This window comes from Numida meleagris, chromosome 5, assembly GCF_002078875.1.
Source record: "Numida meleagris isolate 19003 breed g44 Domestic line chromosome 5, NumMel1.0, whole genome shotgun sequence".
In the NCBI taxonomy this organism is placed as follows: Eukaryota; Metazoa; Chordata; class Aves; order Galliformes; family Numididae; genus Numida; species Numida meleagris.
Window position 1 is genome coordinate 69,626,881 of NC_034413.1, and position 16,231 is coordinate 69,643,111.

A 16,231-nucleotide genomic window follows, 5' to 3' on the forward strand; every position below is an offset into this window, starting at 1 on the left:
TATTTCCAGCTCTCATGTCCTGAAGTGGTATTTAATAAGCTTTATGTAAGCATTTGCAATTATCTAATAGCACCTGAAAATTGCTTACTAAATGACAGGAGGAAGTTTCATTTGCATTCCATATCTGATGTTAAATCTGCTAATCCTCCATAGACTCTGCCAGGAAATTTCAAGTCTGTCTACGCTGTTTTTATTAAAGTCAGAAATGGAGCACGTTGCTCTTCCTTTACACACTGTAAAATAAATCTCCTGGAATATATCTGTCGATTCAGCCATTATCCTCATGATTTTCTTAAAACGTGCCTTAGTTACCAGCTCCTTACAGAGCACACATTCACAGCCCTTCCCTCACAGGTCACCTTCCCTTGCCCCATGAATGCTATCTCCAGCTTTTCTCCTGTTTATATAAGTTAATCTTCCACAGAGTGACAGATTTTTTTTTTTTTCTCCTTTCATTAATGAGAATTCCTAATTGTCCCTAATGAAGTGTTTGCTCATACTGCTAGGTAATATTATATGAGAGCACAGTCGAGATAAGAGACTCTGAAGAAAATAAGCATTTTAAAGATTTTGGATGAGATAACAAAGCTGGTTTTTTTTGCCAATATTTTCCTGTTTTATTTGAAAGTGGCTTCTGGTGCAGCTGTGTAACTAGGACCATTTCAAACGACATCCATTATTTATTGGCCTGCTTAGCAAACAAGGACACCTTTGAGTACGGCAAACGGTGAGGTCAATTTACGGTGCTTTACACCAGCTGAAGACGAGCTTTTTTGCTAGTCCTTTTCTCTAAAATTTTCCATTTGGCCTGAGCTGCTCTGGGGAAAGCAATAGGAACCTGGGGAGGGGAGCAGAAGGGAGCTTGAGTTTGTGGAAAGCTGGCACAAATGGAATTGTGCCTTTGCTTTGCTCCCCAGGTGCATCAGATCAGGTTACAGACCAGGCTCCCATAAAGGCAGTTTCTCCTCTCACCAGTAGAACCTGCAGAAAATATAGTTGAAGAGAGAAACGTTGCAGCTGTCATGCACTGAAATGATTCTGCACCATGTCTTCCTGCAGAGTGAGTCTGAAAGAATTAAATGCTATCGAGCTGCCTGAAATACACTGAAATTTCCAGCTCGATTAAAAGTGGCTTGCCATTCTAAAAGGGACTTGCTTGTAACATTCAAGAAACACCAGCAGAGCTTGCATTGCAAGGGAACTTAGGGAGGGTGATGGCATTAGAGGGTCAAAATAAATTCATCTCATGCTATTATCAGAAGTGTTTGTGGCGGCCTGTGGCATTAAGGGCCTTAAACTGCCCTATGAGTAACTGGGTACTGTCCTTGAGGGGTAAGGACACGAGGACAAGGTTTCTAGGGGTGGCTATTTTCATGGAAAGAATAATTGTATAGAAAATATGCTAATCCTAGAATCACCAAGGTTGGAAAAGACCTCCAAGGTCATGCAGTCCAACCGTCCACGTGCCACCAGTATTTCCCCAGTAAACCATGTCTCTCAGTCCAACATCTAAATGTTTCTTGAACACAACTGTTGTGTGTGATGTTGTAGCTTGCTTCTATTCCCTGTGACATTTTGTGATTGTGCTGACTTTAACGCGTCAACTCATCTAAAATAGTTGTGGTATTACTGGAAGGGTTTGGTGATGTTTGGTTACAGCATTGATACCAGTTAAAAATGTCTCAAAGCAGAAGTGTGGGGTTGGATAATATGGACAATTAGTGTCCATAAAGAAGAGAAGTTGTCTGGAGAACTTGGAATGGGAATTCTCTGACACAGAAAGTCATTTCATGGGAGAAAGGCATCAAGTCACAATGCACAGGTTTATGTCTTGACAAATTCAAAGGAGCAATAAAAGCTAAGTGTACATGTGAAATGTGTGAGTGAGATAAGAGCCTTGTAATCTGTCTTCAGTGCTACATAATATATATACATAAGCTGTGCAAACATAAAGACTGTAACTATGTTTTAGATTTGCTTTGGATTTACAGTGTTGTTAAGGATTGGACCGACATTATCACGTTCCTTACTCAGTAAGAAACCAACTGTGGAGGACCTGCTTACTTCATAGTTCGGTAATAATCTCTAATCTGGAGGCTGATCATTGCCTTTGCAATTTTAGATTACCTTGTTGTTGCTTAATGCTTCTATTTTGGTCATAGCATGTGTTAACAGATTTGATAGATATCGCCAGGGTATGAAATGTATGTTCATCTGGTACAGTCGGGTCCCACCCAGGTAATTACCTGCAAAGTGTTTTTCTATTACAAAAAAAAGTACACTAGTCCTCATGGAAGAGCTGAGTAGTCTTATTGCTTCCACAGTTAGTCCTTTATTTCTCTATTATAATGTTGGGGTGTCACGGGAGGGAAGCAATCTATGTTAGGATAGCACTTAAAAGGGCAGAGCAACATAATGTGCTGCATAGAATCATTAAGAAGACCTGTAGGAGCACAGAGTCCAAGCCCAGTTTGGGCACCGGCCTGGGTCCCCATCACTGTCCATTGTTCAGTGATTTTCCTTTGTAGTGGTGATAGATTTGGGAAAATACAAGTTGTGCATGATTACTTTCTCCACAATAACCCATCTTTCATGAACTGTTCACCCTTTTTAGAGAGGGAGACTCTTTCAGCTGTTCTGGTTCAGATGCAGTGCAAATGGGTGGCAATCTTTACGTCAGGGTTGCAGGGATTTCTGAATGAATTTGCCTGGCATCTCAGAGCAATGTATCTGGTTTAGCAGGAGCCTCCACTCAGTCTTGTTTCTCCTGCTGGGAGTTTGCATGAGCTGAGCGCCATTTAATATGATTCTTCTTCTTAATACTGAAACTAGGTCCTGTATCACTACATTTTGCCATACATACAGGTCTGTGTGCATGTGTACATCTAAATATCAATCTGACCCAAAAGTTAATGGGTTAGTTCTTCTCTACTTTGCCAAAGGACATGGAGAGCCCCAAAGAAATGCACAGTGCACACCCAAAACGTCTGTCTCAGCTCTCTGAATGTTCTACTTTGCAGTTCTCCAAAATGTGTATCATCACCAAACATCTTCCTCAACATTTCCTTGGAATGCACTTAAAATAAATCTAATCTACACTCATGATTGATAATGCCACACAACTGGTAAATGAACTCGTGATTCAGATGGTGTCCCTTACCTGAAATCAATAGACATAAGTAGATCTGTTAAGGAACTGGATGGATTAAATCTTGGGTTCTAGGCTGTTGGTGTTAAAACCAACATTTGTCTGCATTGTGCCGTCTTTAATGGCACTGCAATCCTGTCTCATTCAAGTAGACTGTAAAGGATCTCTGTTTTGGTGTTGATGTTTAGGAATGATCACAAGGCATCTGTAAGATTGCTTAGAAGGAGAAATAGATTAAACAAGCAGTATTCTTAAATTGGTGGAAATTTAAGCACTTTGTGCAGGATCTTGGCCAGCAGAAGGCAGTAATTGCTCAGCTTTGAGTTGCTCATTGTTAACGAGGTATGCTTGCTGGCATTAGCCATCTTCACAGTATAGATCTACGGACTGAACTTTCAAGGTTTCAGAATTAATTTATTGTTAATGCGCTGTTGTTTACGATTCCCCATAAACAATGTTATCCCTTTCTTTCCTAGGCCTCAGAGTTTTACTTCTCACGTACCATATTCAGCATGCTGCTGTTCTATCACACACTGGTTGGAGCCTTTCTTCCGCTCTTCATCCTTTCAGGGAATTGGGTTTCAGCTAAGAACATCAACTTTTACAATGTGAGACCTCCACTAGACCGTAAGTAGACAGCTATGCTTTTCTTGCATATGCAATAGTAACTTAGTATTTTAGCTAATTTCCGTATGCTTTCAGTAATTTGGTTCTTAGGTGTTTTTCTTCTTTAAACATGAAGGATTTGATTTTTAAAGTAAAACTTTTGCTTTTCAACTCAGAGCAGTTTATTTTTAAGGCTTACCTTGCCTGAAAATAAACAAACTGTTGAATGCAGCACTAAACTAAGGAGTTCACCACGGCAACAGTTTTCACATTTTAAGTGCTTTTATGATATTTTTCTGCCTCTGAAGTGACTCCCTGCAGATGACATCGTGCAGTAGATTTCTCGTAAAGAATACAGAACAGGTGTCTTTTGTCTTTAGTCTTGTTGGGGTTTTTGTAAGGGGAAGAATAGGTGTGCAGTATGCAATTAATTCAAGCTGAAGGTAATTAAAAACGTTGTGAGACCTGTGAATCCAGTTGTCACTAATAGCATCATACTTTCGCCTCTTATCTAACATCAGAAGTATTCTATCCCTTCACTTAAGGGAAGAAGATTTTCCAGATATTAAAACCTGATACATTATGGATGCATCTAGGGAATTGTGCTTCTTGAATTCATTTATATATGTATGTAATGTAAATAAGTTTTTCAAATAATCCTCTTCACCGCTGTTGAAGGGAACAGATTTTCCAAAGTTGGAGATCAAGACCAGAGGCTGGTTTTGAAGATGTAGTTTTTGCATCAAAGGAATGTAGATTGTGTTTGTGTATCTGCACCAACGTAGAGTCGGATGTATTATAATGTGTACATATATACATGTACATATATATAAGATGTTCTCTCTTTACTGCTTTTCCCACCAATGCTTAAAATGCATTCTGGATTGTGAGATAATGAAAAGAGGAGGAAGTGTTTTAAAGATCAAACATAGCAAAACCAGTTAAAAGCTTTTGACTAAACTTGTTTCGTATTTTCACTAAGAGTGAATTATCACTGAAAAGATGCCCGCATGTTTGTGTATGTGAGTACAAGCACTTACAATGGTACTCAGAACATTTGATTTATGATTTTCTTTTGTTTTTGTGAACTTACTGTATTTTAATACTTTCAAAGCCACTCCATTTCCAAACAGTTTTAAGTGCTTTACCTGTGATAATGCGGTGGACAATTACAACTGTAACAGATGGGCTGAAGATCGGTGGTGTCCTGAAAGTAAGTGTTTCTGCTCTAAGGGCTTTCTTCCTACACAGTTAAACTTGTTTCTCCCTGACTCAGCCATCTTGTCGAAGTCTAACTGAATAGGATTAACATACCAACACAGTGATGCCCTCAATTATGTTATTAGTGAGTCTGAGTCATATGATTTTTGCTGAGCTTAATATTCTGACCATTTCAGAGTGCAAAGCAACAAGGCAAAAATTAATATGTATATATAGAAATAGATACATGTGTGTGTACGTCCTAGGAATTAAGGATGTTATCAAAAAACTTGAGAATTGCCTTCTTGGCCTTATCTCCTTCCCTTTGGATAACATCCCAAGGTATGGTGGTCATGGTAGGCTTACTTGTGACATTGAAGACCTGAATGACTGGGGAACATACTTGTATGAGAGAATGATAGATACGTAGAAAAGAATGGAAATATGTTTCATCATTTTTCTTCACAGTGGTATTCACGGTGGGAAGGGGAAAGAAATGAACCAGAGGAATGAGGGAAATGTCTGAAACAAAGAAGAAAACAATGTGCTGCAAAAAAAAAAAAAAAAAAAAAAAGAGCAGAAAATGGAAGATAAATGGGTAGTCTGTAGTGCAAATATGTAGTTTAAATGATTGCAGCTTTTCTGGAGGTTTGAAGGATCAGTTAAGCTTAAGGTTTCATCACTGATTAATTTCTTGCTAAGTGGTATTTTGAGTGAGTTGAAAAACGACTTTATACAACCCAAATAAGTAATATCTTGGGGAATTTTTTGCTAAATCTTGCGAAGTTTTTGAACCCTGAAAAATCAACATTTAAAAATTTGTTTTGTAGGTACGCAGTACTGTCTGACAGTTCATCTCTTCACAGACCATGGGAAGAGTACATCGGTTACCAAAAAGTGTGCTACGGGAGAGGAGTGCCATTTTGTGGGCTGCCATCATCACAGGGAAAGTGGTCACACAGTAAGCACTACTCTTTGTATAGGAGCAGCATGTTGGCTTTCAGGGTTCCATTTCAGTAGCTGTTTTTCCTGCAGAGCTGAAGGGCATATGCCAGCATATGTTCTCCAGTACTTCACAATATTAATCCAGTTTCACCAATGGGAGCATGACTACCCCCTTCCTCCTACTTTGCTATTTGTGTGACTGTGTGATGGGGTATAATAAGCACTTCTAGAGAAGCACCTGAGCTTTCTGGGGCCTTGCTGGCGTGCATCTGATGCATGGACCTTGGTTTCTGAGTTCTGAGTAAGGCACCCTGTGAGGCCGTGCAGCCTGCGTGGATACTCATGGTGCTGCAGCTGTGATGCTACCAGCTCTTGGGCTCCAGACATGTGTCTGAGTAACACACCCTGTGTGCCAAAAAAGAGCTCGTGCACTAAAAGGAAAATGTAAGATACAAAGAGCTATCCCAAATAAAATGTGAAAGACAGAAGCCAAACACCACTTATCAGAGGGGAATAATTCCCAAATGGGAGCCCGTGAAGTGCGGTAAAGAAAACTGTAATTTGTTATGTTAGATTGATGGCAGAACTCTAGAAGAGGTAAAAAGTGATTTTCTGTAGCATAAAACCTGCTGAAAGTTTCAAAGTTCTTTTTTACAGACCTATGAAGCCAACTTCATTGGAAAATTGTCTTGAAAAGCAAGGCACTACCCCTAGCTGCCACCATCCCCGTACTGTCACTGATTGAGGACTGTAACCTGGCTGTCTTATTTTTTATAAGGGCAGTTCCAGTCTCAAGTCCAGCAGTTACTATTGTATTCCACATTTCACTTCATTAAACTCATGCAGTTTGTCCGGTTCTCTTCTTGCCTTGAGAGACTTTCAGTGACGCCGGCATGTTCTGCAAAAAATTCTGTTTTGATAACTTGATATATTTTGATCTTCCTCTTAAAATTCTTCACAACTGTGGGAATAGGTGCAAGCTCGTTTTTCTATCCTAGGTCATTTAAGATTATTTTTTTAAATTAATATGGACTGCTCATGTATTTTGGGGGTTGAAGTCAGTCTAACCTTAAAAGGAACTGTTTGTTGTAGAATAGTCATTGGATTGGGTGATGAGTTACTCTGGGGAAGCTGTGGTGCATGGTTTGGAGGAGGAGCTGTAACACCAGAGCTGCATCTGCTGCCTTGGGTCCGGCTGATGGGTCAAGAGTTTAGTCTGTTATCCTTTGCAGTCATCTTACAGATCGTGCATCTCCAGAAGCCACTGCTGAATTGCCCTGTGTCCAGTGATCTCCTTTTTCTCCACAGGAATGTGTGTCTTGCTGTGAAGGCATGATTTGCAACGTGGAGATCCCAACCAATCACACAAACGCGGTATTTGCCGTGCTGCACGCGCGGAGAACGTCGGATGGCAGCCGGCGGACAGTCAGCACTGCGGTGCTTGTGTCAGTCCTGGCAGCTGTGTTCTTATGATGCAGCATCCTCCCACTGCACCTGCTGGAGAGGGCTTGCCTTTGTGGGCCCTAAGAAATTGTAAGGAGCTGAGCGTGGTCAAGGAGAAACCACCAAGACTTCTCTGTTACATAACATGTGAGAGGACAGTGGGAAGGTGTATCCATCGTGCTGCCCTTGGATGTTGTAATGAAGGTGTTTCAAATGGTCTGCAGTGTTTAAAGAAGGAAAACAAGGCATACGCAGAAAAAAAGGCACAACAGAAAACCCAGTGGTGGCTAGGCAGTGAGGCAGAATCAAGTTGTTGTGATTCACTGCTTTATGATGAAAATGCACGTGTGCTCGGTGTGTTTTTGAACAGAGAAAAGAGCTTTCTATAGAGAATCAGGTGAGATTGGGGAGCTCTCATTGAACCATGTGCCAATCTGTATTTTAATGGAAACTGCTTCTAAGCTGTTTATCACTATGCATGAATGGGCTGTAAGCTGGATGCAAGCTTATCGTTAGTTACGGTTTTCATACAGAACACCTACGAGAGAATTTTTTCTGTCTTGGTCAGAGCTATCATTTCTGTGGGAAATAAAATGATACTACATACCTCTCTTTCCTATAAAATGTCTCGCACTGGAATTATAAAACAATATGAAATTAGGTAGAGTTTCTGTCTGAAAAGGATGAACTGGTTGAGCACCTAACTCAGAATTCTTTACTGTCCTCAGTGGCAATATTTTCTTGCAGTAGAGTCCCACCTCAACTGCTCACCTCAGCTTAGTCCTTCTCTTAGTTACATTAACGTGGCAGCAATGCCACAAATTTCAAATTGCAGCTACAGTTAAGCAGCTACTTTATCAGAAAAACAGCAAGTGGGCCCTTGTATAAGTAAGGAGAGAACTCAACCGTGTTCTCTCTTGATCTGCAGAAGATTCTGCCACAAATGTTTCTCCTTGATGGATCAGAAGTCAGCAACTGGGTATCCCAGGCCTCTGGACATAACTTTATCTAGCACTTGAAAAGTTTGGGCCAAACTCTGTTTTTTCTTACAGTATTACGGTGATTAATGTGGTTTATTTGCCCAGCTTTGACTATTTGAATCCTTGTCATATGGATGACAGTTCATCAATGAGATGAACAGCTGCAAATATGGCAGTGAGATGTACTGGAATCTAACAAATTTCAGCTGCTCCTCTTTGCTGAATTGTGTTTCTTCCAACTCCCCCTTCTCTGGCAACCCAGTATTCCAGCACAGCTAAGGATTTGACCCTGCTAGGTTGGAGAATTGCATTTCATTTCTTTTCTTTTTGTAAATAAAATTGTGATTCATTTATATCTCTATGATTGTTCTGATCTTTTCCAGTGGCTTCTTTTCTCATCCAAAATGAGAGGGTTGAAAGTTACAATAAATCGTTGCAGCCTTGTTCAGAGAAGAGAGTTCAGGAAAGTTTAGCTTTACCAAGAGATTCAGAACTGATCTCTGAAACACTCAAGCAACCCTAGAAATTGGGGATTTTAAACATTAATAGTGGCTCAAGTCACTGAGTGTATCTAAAGTAGCAGCTGATTAAAACCAGATTTTGTAACGTTTTCAGTTTTGTGGTATGTTGTAAAACGGCAATGCTATTTTTAGAATTTATAAGTATGTCCAAAATTCAGTCTGTGATTTGTTGTCAGATGATTGCAAAGTTACACGAGTTGGGTGGGAACGCCTTTTCCTTGCCAATGCAGAACAACTCTTGCTGTCTAAGTCAAGGTATTCCAGGCTGTGGGTCGTGATGCCCGTTGCTGGGCCATCCAACGTGCCAAGCTGCCAAGGATGATTTCTGGACACGTTTCCTTTGTTCAAAGATTACCCCTGGGTAACAACACACCTATAGATTAATCTTGGGCTCAGGCATAGCTACAGTTGTAGTTAGAATTGATGTCTAGTGCTGAAAAACAACAAATGTGTTTTTTGCTATGTGACCCACAGGGTTTGTGAACTTTTCTCCCATCGAAATATCACCCCAGATTTGCTCTGTGCTCCTCAGGGAGTTCCTTAGTTGAGCGGGATGTCTGGGGCCACGGATCTTTTCCTGGTTTTGTCTGTGAGCACCAGGTACTTCCACAATGTCGTTTCTGTGAACAATTACAGCAATCTTAACGAGGCCTTAAAGTGCTCTGCAGACTTAGATGAGTTTACCGTAAATACTTTACACTAATCAGAGTGCTGACACTTGTTTGCCCTGCAAATGTCATTTTAGAGCATTCGGGAGTGCCAGGAAGCCCCTGGAAAGCAGCCCAGAGGGTGGGCCCTGGTGCAGAGAAATGACTTTCAGGTTCTCTGCAGCTGCCAAAAGGCCGTGGGGATGCGTGTGCATTTCTGCTTGTCTTTTTCTTGGTTGAACTGGTCGTTTTTTTTCTCTTTGTCACACTGAGAAGATAAGAAATCTGCACGTAATTTATGCATTTGCTGAAGAATTCCACTGAGCTGCCAAAGTACTCTGCTTGATTTTAACTGCCTTCTTTTTAACGATAGAGACAGCAGCCTGGGCTAATGAAGGGATTCCACGTTGCCAAAGGTGTATTTTTTAATGGAACAGAATTCCAGTACCAGAATTCATTCTCAGTTTTGGTTCATGTGCATATGACATGTTAATGCCTAAATTAGCCATGCAGCTTTGGAAGTGCCATTTGTGAAAGTGCACATCAGTAACTACATGCAGAACAGAGATGATTGCCACTGCTTCTGTGTGTACATCCAGCCTGCTGCATTCTCACTCACAGGACAGAGTAAAAGTCCCATTTTTGTCCATGGTTATGTCATGTAAACCATCTGGTGCAGTGAAGGAGGAAAGGTAAGGTTGTTTGCTGATATATATGTGTATCATTTTATTTGTTTTACGTTGCACGGGACGATCTGTGGAAGACCCCCCAGGCACTCAGCAGGGAGGAAGCAGCACTTAATTTCTACTTCTGAAAAGTACTGATTAACTGGAGCAATTGGATTTTTAAAGTATGGTTTTGTAGCATTTAAATGGAAATAAATTTTTGCCATGAGGTTTAATCACAAAAGCATCGAAGAGTTAAACATCCTTCTAGAGTGGCTTCAACAGAAAAACTGAAGTCTTGATGCGGGTTGAAACCATGCAATCCAGTCCTTCAAACAGGATAAAGTGCTGATTTCACATGTATAGAGCAAGGCAAACAACAAAAACTCTCATTATTTCAGATGGCAAAGGTCTGCAGAATCTCTTTGTGTGTCCTGAGTCTGGAAGGAGCCCTGTCGCCGTGCAGGGCACTGCAGGCTGTGCTGCTTGCAGGTGTCTCCAATTAAGAAAATGAGCCTGTCTCCATTTGTGCCACCTGGTGACCCTCTCCTGTGCTGGAGCTCTGGTCCTGGAGCACAGCAGAGTGCTTGGGGTCCTTGTGTCTCCTCGATTTTCAGAGAAGGAAGAGATGTTAGCCTGCTGTGCTGCTCAGAGCAGAAGGTAGGGATGTGCTGCTTGGTGTGGGTATTGTAATTCATTATTTTTGCTTAAATTTCCTGTTGATTTGGCAAGGTTGCTTCTAATGGTGTTGTCAGTACTATAGTAAGAAGCTGTAGTTCTGATGTTAAAGAGGGTTTTAAAGATTACAGCTCATCTGTGTTAAATTGGCCAAGTTGTAGCACTTAGTTTGAGGTTATTTTATCCTTGCTGTTTTCAGGGTGCTGCTCAGGAAGGTGACAAAGGGAACTGTGCTTAGGAACTACATGTGTGACCAGTGGTGGGAAAAGTGCAATGCTGCTTAAGGTGGAAATTAATCAATCAAATCACAGGTTAGGCTGCAGTTACCTTCTCTGAATTTATTCAAAATGTGTCATGCACAGTAAGCATGTGTTAGGTCTTAAAGATTGTCGCAGTGCATCCTCATGCTTTACTTTCATGGATTCTATGGTGTGTTCCTCCTGTTCTGAAAGGGAAACAAATGCTCTTGCCTGGGGTGCAGCCCCAGCCTTGCTGTAAGCTGCAGCTCCTCTGTCAGGCAGCCACGTGTTGGGTTTTGGTTGTGATATGAAGGTCCCCACATCACACAATAACTGAAGGATGAAAACCACTGACCCTGAAGTGCTTTTGTGCAGTTGGTGAGCAGTCTGCAAAGGGATATAAAGTCTGTAAGTTCATCACGGGCAGGAGGATAAGAGCAAACTCCAACTCGAGGGCACAGCCAGGTGTTTTCACATTAATCAGATTTGTTGGTTTGACTTTGGCTGCAGACAGCTGATAGACGTAAGTTTCAGTGCATTCTTTATAGCAAAACACTTCTTGGTATCTTTTTTAGGCATGCAGTTCTTCAGGTGGGTTTTTTTTTTCTTTTTTGCTTTTGTGTGAGCAATCAGGACTGGGGACTGACACCTGTGCTCATCACAATGCACTGTGGGGGAAGGACGGTGTGCAGGGGCTTTGCTGGGGTGAGGGAACTATGGGTAGGCATTGGGAAAAAGTCCTTCAGTGAGAGCAGGGGCAGCCCAGAAAGTTTCCTATCTAAATTGTGCCACAAACCACCTTGCAATGCAGTTGGGATGTTTTTCCAAGCGCTCAGCTCTTCCTTCTGTCTCGCTAACACTGATACGTGTGATGTCACTTGCACACATCTGAGCAGTTATCTCACACTGACAGCTATTTTATTTCCTTAAGGGGCAGAACAGACATTTCTGTATGCATAGTGATTCTTTATATTTTCCTTTCTTTTTGCCCTTGATGGATGCAGATGGAACCACCGAGAAATCAATCACCAAACACATTCTTCTTTGATGGACTGGTATTTCCAGACCAGTGTGCAGCTTGTTCCTTTCTGTTAGACTGTGGATAAAAAGAAAATATTGCCAAAGAACCATATCATAGATAAATTCATGAGATGTGGTTGGTAAATCCTTGGGTTTTTTTCATGACCTGTGAGCTGTTCATTGAACGAATGTCCATTGAAGTTGGTGGGAGTTGTACCGTGGTGCCCAGTAGCACCGGGAGTTTAAGCAGTGTTCACCAGGTCATTGCTCACATGGGGAGCTGCTGTGCAATTAGGTAATTATGTTATTATTTTGAGTAAATAATAGAAGTACATACGTTGGTTTGCAATAAGCTCTGGTGGTGTGATCAGTGGGAAGGGCTCCTCTCAAGTCATTGGGTCTTTTTAGAAGATGGGCTGTAGACAAGATAGGTGCTAAATTAATTGTTCCTTGCGGCAGAGAGGAAGAGAACATACAAGGTTTTTTGGGGGTTTGCAAATGTTTTTGTTAGGGCTTAATCTGCAGCCAGGGGTCATCAGCTCAGGGCATAGGAGTGGGTAAATGTGTTTCCAGTGAACTCGTGAGCTCCTGAGTTGGGAATTGAGGGGCCTCATTTGAAGGTTGCAGTAAGATGCAAGATACATTGGGAAAGCCATGTGGAAAGAGTGAAAAATAATTCGGATTCCATGAAGATATACCTAACATTTTTACAGGCTAGCCTGGCACTTTTAAATCACTGCTGTTACATCACTCGTAAACTAAGCAAGGTCCCAGTGTGCCATGCTCTGCAACTATGCTTTTCACTAATTTTCCCTTCCCAAACACTGTTAAAGTAAACAGGAGCAATGAGGATGTCCACTGAGCTGCACTGGAGTTCAGTCTTGGATACCTGAGAGCAGAAAGCATGTTCCTCTGGCTGGTTAAGAGCTGTGCTGGGTGTGAGTGCTCTCGCTGTGTTTGCGAGGGCAGTTCTCGTGCAACTTGATGGCTCGAGTTGGCAGCAAATCAGAATTTAGGAATGTCTCACAGAGAACGTTTTATTAATGAGTTTTCCCTGCAGAAGCCCCAAAGTGGGACATCGTTCCTCCAGTCTGGAAGGGTGCCCGTGAAAGTTGTCAGTAAGAAGGAATTCCTGGAATTAATGATTTTCTCTTTGTTCTCGGCTCAAAGCAGAGCAGATCCGTTACAAAAGGGATTTTTTTTTTTTTTTTTAATTTTGGAAAGAAAATGATTTTAACTTAATGAAAAATGTGGGACCTGAGTTGGGGCGGGGGGAGGAATTAGAGAAATCATTGCAAAATGTGCTTATGGTCGTGGTTCATTGCGTGTTGTTAAATTGAGTTGGGGTCTGTCCGGGACAAGAAGTGGTGGAGAGAATAAATCTGCTTTTGTGGCAAAAAGAAACACAAGTATGCAAAAGTTTCTAATGTATTTCTAGATAAAGTGCTGAAGTAGAAAATGAGTTTCGCTGTCTCCTCCATAAGGAATATAACTTTTTCCATAAAGCAAGCCAGCTCTAGGCTGGTGAATCACTTTATCTCTTTTGAAGTTGTCAAGTAAGGATCTAGGGACGGCTTAATTGGTGCCTTAGGACTTATACTACCTGAATTGCTGGGATAATATGTGTACAAATACAAAACACTCAGTCATTTGGGGGTCGTCTTCTGGTCCAAGGGATGGTTGCCGTGCGTGGTTTGTGTATGCCTGTTGGCTCTCAAGAACTCGAATTTGTCTTTTAGAAATAAAGCAGTCCTTCTTATGGAAACCGTATTTTATTAATGAGCTTTTCTATTGTGCCATTATTCATTATTGTTTATGAGATTGTCTTTTGTCTTCAGACAGTATCTCTTGTTGCCTGTGAGGAGATTTACAGTTACTTTACACTAGAGGAAATAGAAAGCATGGGCTGAAATGAGAGAAGAGGGGAAGGGTCATATTGGAAAACCACATCAGGACATCGGGTTGATAGTGACTGTTGCTTGTTTAGAAGTGAAGTATCCTTCCTTACTTGCCGTATTTCAGCTCCTTACAAGAACTTTCTGCTGAATTGCTTAGAACCGCAAGTAATAGTTGTTCAAAAGAAAGCTGCTTTTCTTCTTTTTTAAATTATATTTTATTATAATCCCATAGCTAAACTAATTTGTCCATTTGTAAGGCAGTTTTAGAGGGTTGGCCTCAAGATTTTTGCTTTCCTTCTGCTGAGTGCTCATTTCCTTCAACCTTCCTCCTCTGAAGCTGTTAATGGGAAATGTGTTCACGCTGCAAAACCTCACCGAAGCTTGTGTAAATGAAATGCCACTCCCTTTTCCCCTTCTCATCTTGATTCAGATACTGTGTGATGTGTTTATCTTTGCTTTTGGTGAATCAGCACCTGCCCATTGAACAGGTCTGGCCTGTGAGGTGCAGTAAGGCCGCAGGTTGCGATGCTGGAGATGCTCAGTGCCACTGCCCGCCTCCCTGTTTCCCTTAGCACAAGGGATCATGCTCTGACACTGAGTTTGAGTTAATTAACAATCTTGTCTTTGCAAAAAGTTGGTTATTTCTGGGGGGTAGAGCCTTCCATGCACTCTGGAGCTCCCTTCGCACCCATGTGGGTCTGAGACTCTCAGCCAACCATGAGTTGTTGTCTTGGTAAACCTCTGGTCATCTTCTGCTTGTAAGCTGGGTGAATGCTGACCTCCTTAGGGTGATTGCAAAGGGTATGCCAACGTGGTACTCCATTGAGAAGCTAATTATTGCTGTGGCTGACACGTGAGCCTATCGCTTTAAATCATTCCAGCCATGGAGCGCTAATGGTAGGTTAAGCTCTTTGTGGGTGTTACATCGCCTTATAGCTGTGGTTCTCGTGCACATAGCTGGATGTGGTGGGACTGCCCGAGTGCTGACTTCTAAGATCCCAAATATCCCTTTTGGACACTGCTACACTAACGGGCTTCATCCCTCACGGGGAGGGTTTTCAACCTCTGGAGCGTCCTTTCTTCCATCAGAAAACGTGTTGACAAGTCCAAGTGTGTAAGCTCCTCTTCCAGAGGAACATAAATCTAATGCAGCTTATGTGGTAGCTGTCAAACGCCAGCAGTGCTGGGGGCTTTAGCTGAGTGACGTTCAACTCACAATTTATTCCTTTGTGTTGTTGCAGCTATAAATAAAGATTCCGTTGATAACATAAGACAAGTCAAGAAAGCGCAGGCTTGGTCCTGACATGTAGCCCTTCCACTTTTCTTCACGTACACTATTAATGGCCTATTAATGAGCAAAGGCTCTAAATCACATTGGGGTACCTCTGATTCTCAGGACGTTCAGCAGCTGAAATGTTGCCCCTCCAGTAAGTTAAACTGTAGAGGTTTTGTGTACAGGAGCATTAAGGCAGCTGAGGACTGGCCAACACCTCATGCTGTTTCCCCTTCCATGCCCTCCGTTAAGCTCTATACCATTGATGAAGATGTATGTCTTAGCATGTGCTTCTGTATCCCTTATAGGCCTAATGGTAAGCAAATGCCTTCTACTGAGGAATTGATTTATTTATTAATACCAGTGTAACTTACATAAAAGTCTGACCGGTGGGTTTCTGTGCCGATGCTGCTGACTGCTGCGTTTTGGCTTTCTCTGAATTCACAAAGATTAGCAGAAACCCCTGGGATTTCCACTTGGTACGGGCTCTTTTAAGCCCTATGAACGTATAAAGCATTGAGTCCGCCTGAAATGTCTCCATCGGTGACCTTTGCAACTTCATTTCATGGGTTTTATTTTTCCAATTTGAAAGCTGTCTTTCCCTATAACCGGTTTCCCTCATTCCTTTCCATTAAAATTCCTTGAGGTTGGATAGGATGTGGATCTCCAGGCAGATGCTGGACTGGCACCTTTGGAGCAAGGATTGCTTGATTGCTCTCCACCTATGGCTGCAGATCAGACCTTAGGAGGTCCATGTGTTCTCTTAAAGGCTCCATGGAAATAAAACCTACTTAATGGGGAGGAGCAAAGGGGAGTCTGGCCCCTTTGTGGCCACATCCTAGGAAGCTCCCAATTAATTCCAGCACGACATGCCCTTTTTCATTTCTCCCCATGACGTTTCAAGCTGTCGGCTGTGCTTAGCCGACATGGCTCTTAGACACCCCCAGGGATGGTGAACCCCCCCCCCC

The 16,231-nt window shown here is 41.9% G+C and overlaps 1 protein-coding gene across 5 annotated transcripts in view; it reads left to right on the forward strand.

Annotated features, from left to right (window-relative positions):
* Positions 1 to 8,932, forward strand: part of LYPD6B (LY6/PLAUR domain containing 6B) — a 37,164-nt gene extending 28,232 nt beyond the window's left edge. For 2 of the 5 annotated variants that reach the window (XM_021399747.1, XM_021399743.1), the window contains 4 exons: positions 3,625 to 3,775; positions 4,869 to 4,967; positions 5,785 to 5,915; positions 7,208 to 8,932. In XM_021399747.1, the coding sequence (XP_021255422.1) occupies positions 3,661 to 3,775; positions 4,869 to 4,967; positions 5,785 to 5,915; positions 7,208 to 7,372 (510 nt within the window). In that variant the 5' untranslated portion in view covers positions 3,625 to 3,660 and the 3' untranslated portion in view covers positions 7,373 to 8,932. Of the gene's footprint in view, positions 1 to 532; positions 1,061 to 3,624; positions 3,776 to 4,868; positions 4,968 to 5,784; positions 5,916 to 7,207 lie in introns of those variants that run through there. The other 3 variants (XM_021399745.1, XM_021399748.1, XM_021399744.1) reach the window with 3 other exon arrangements.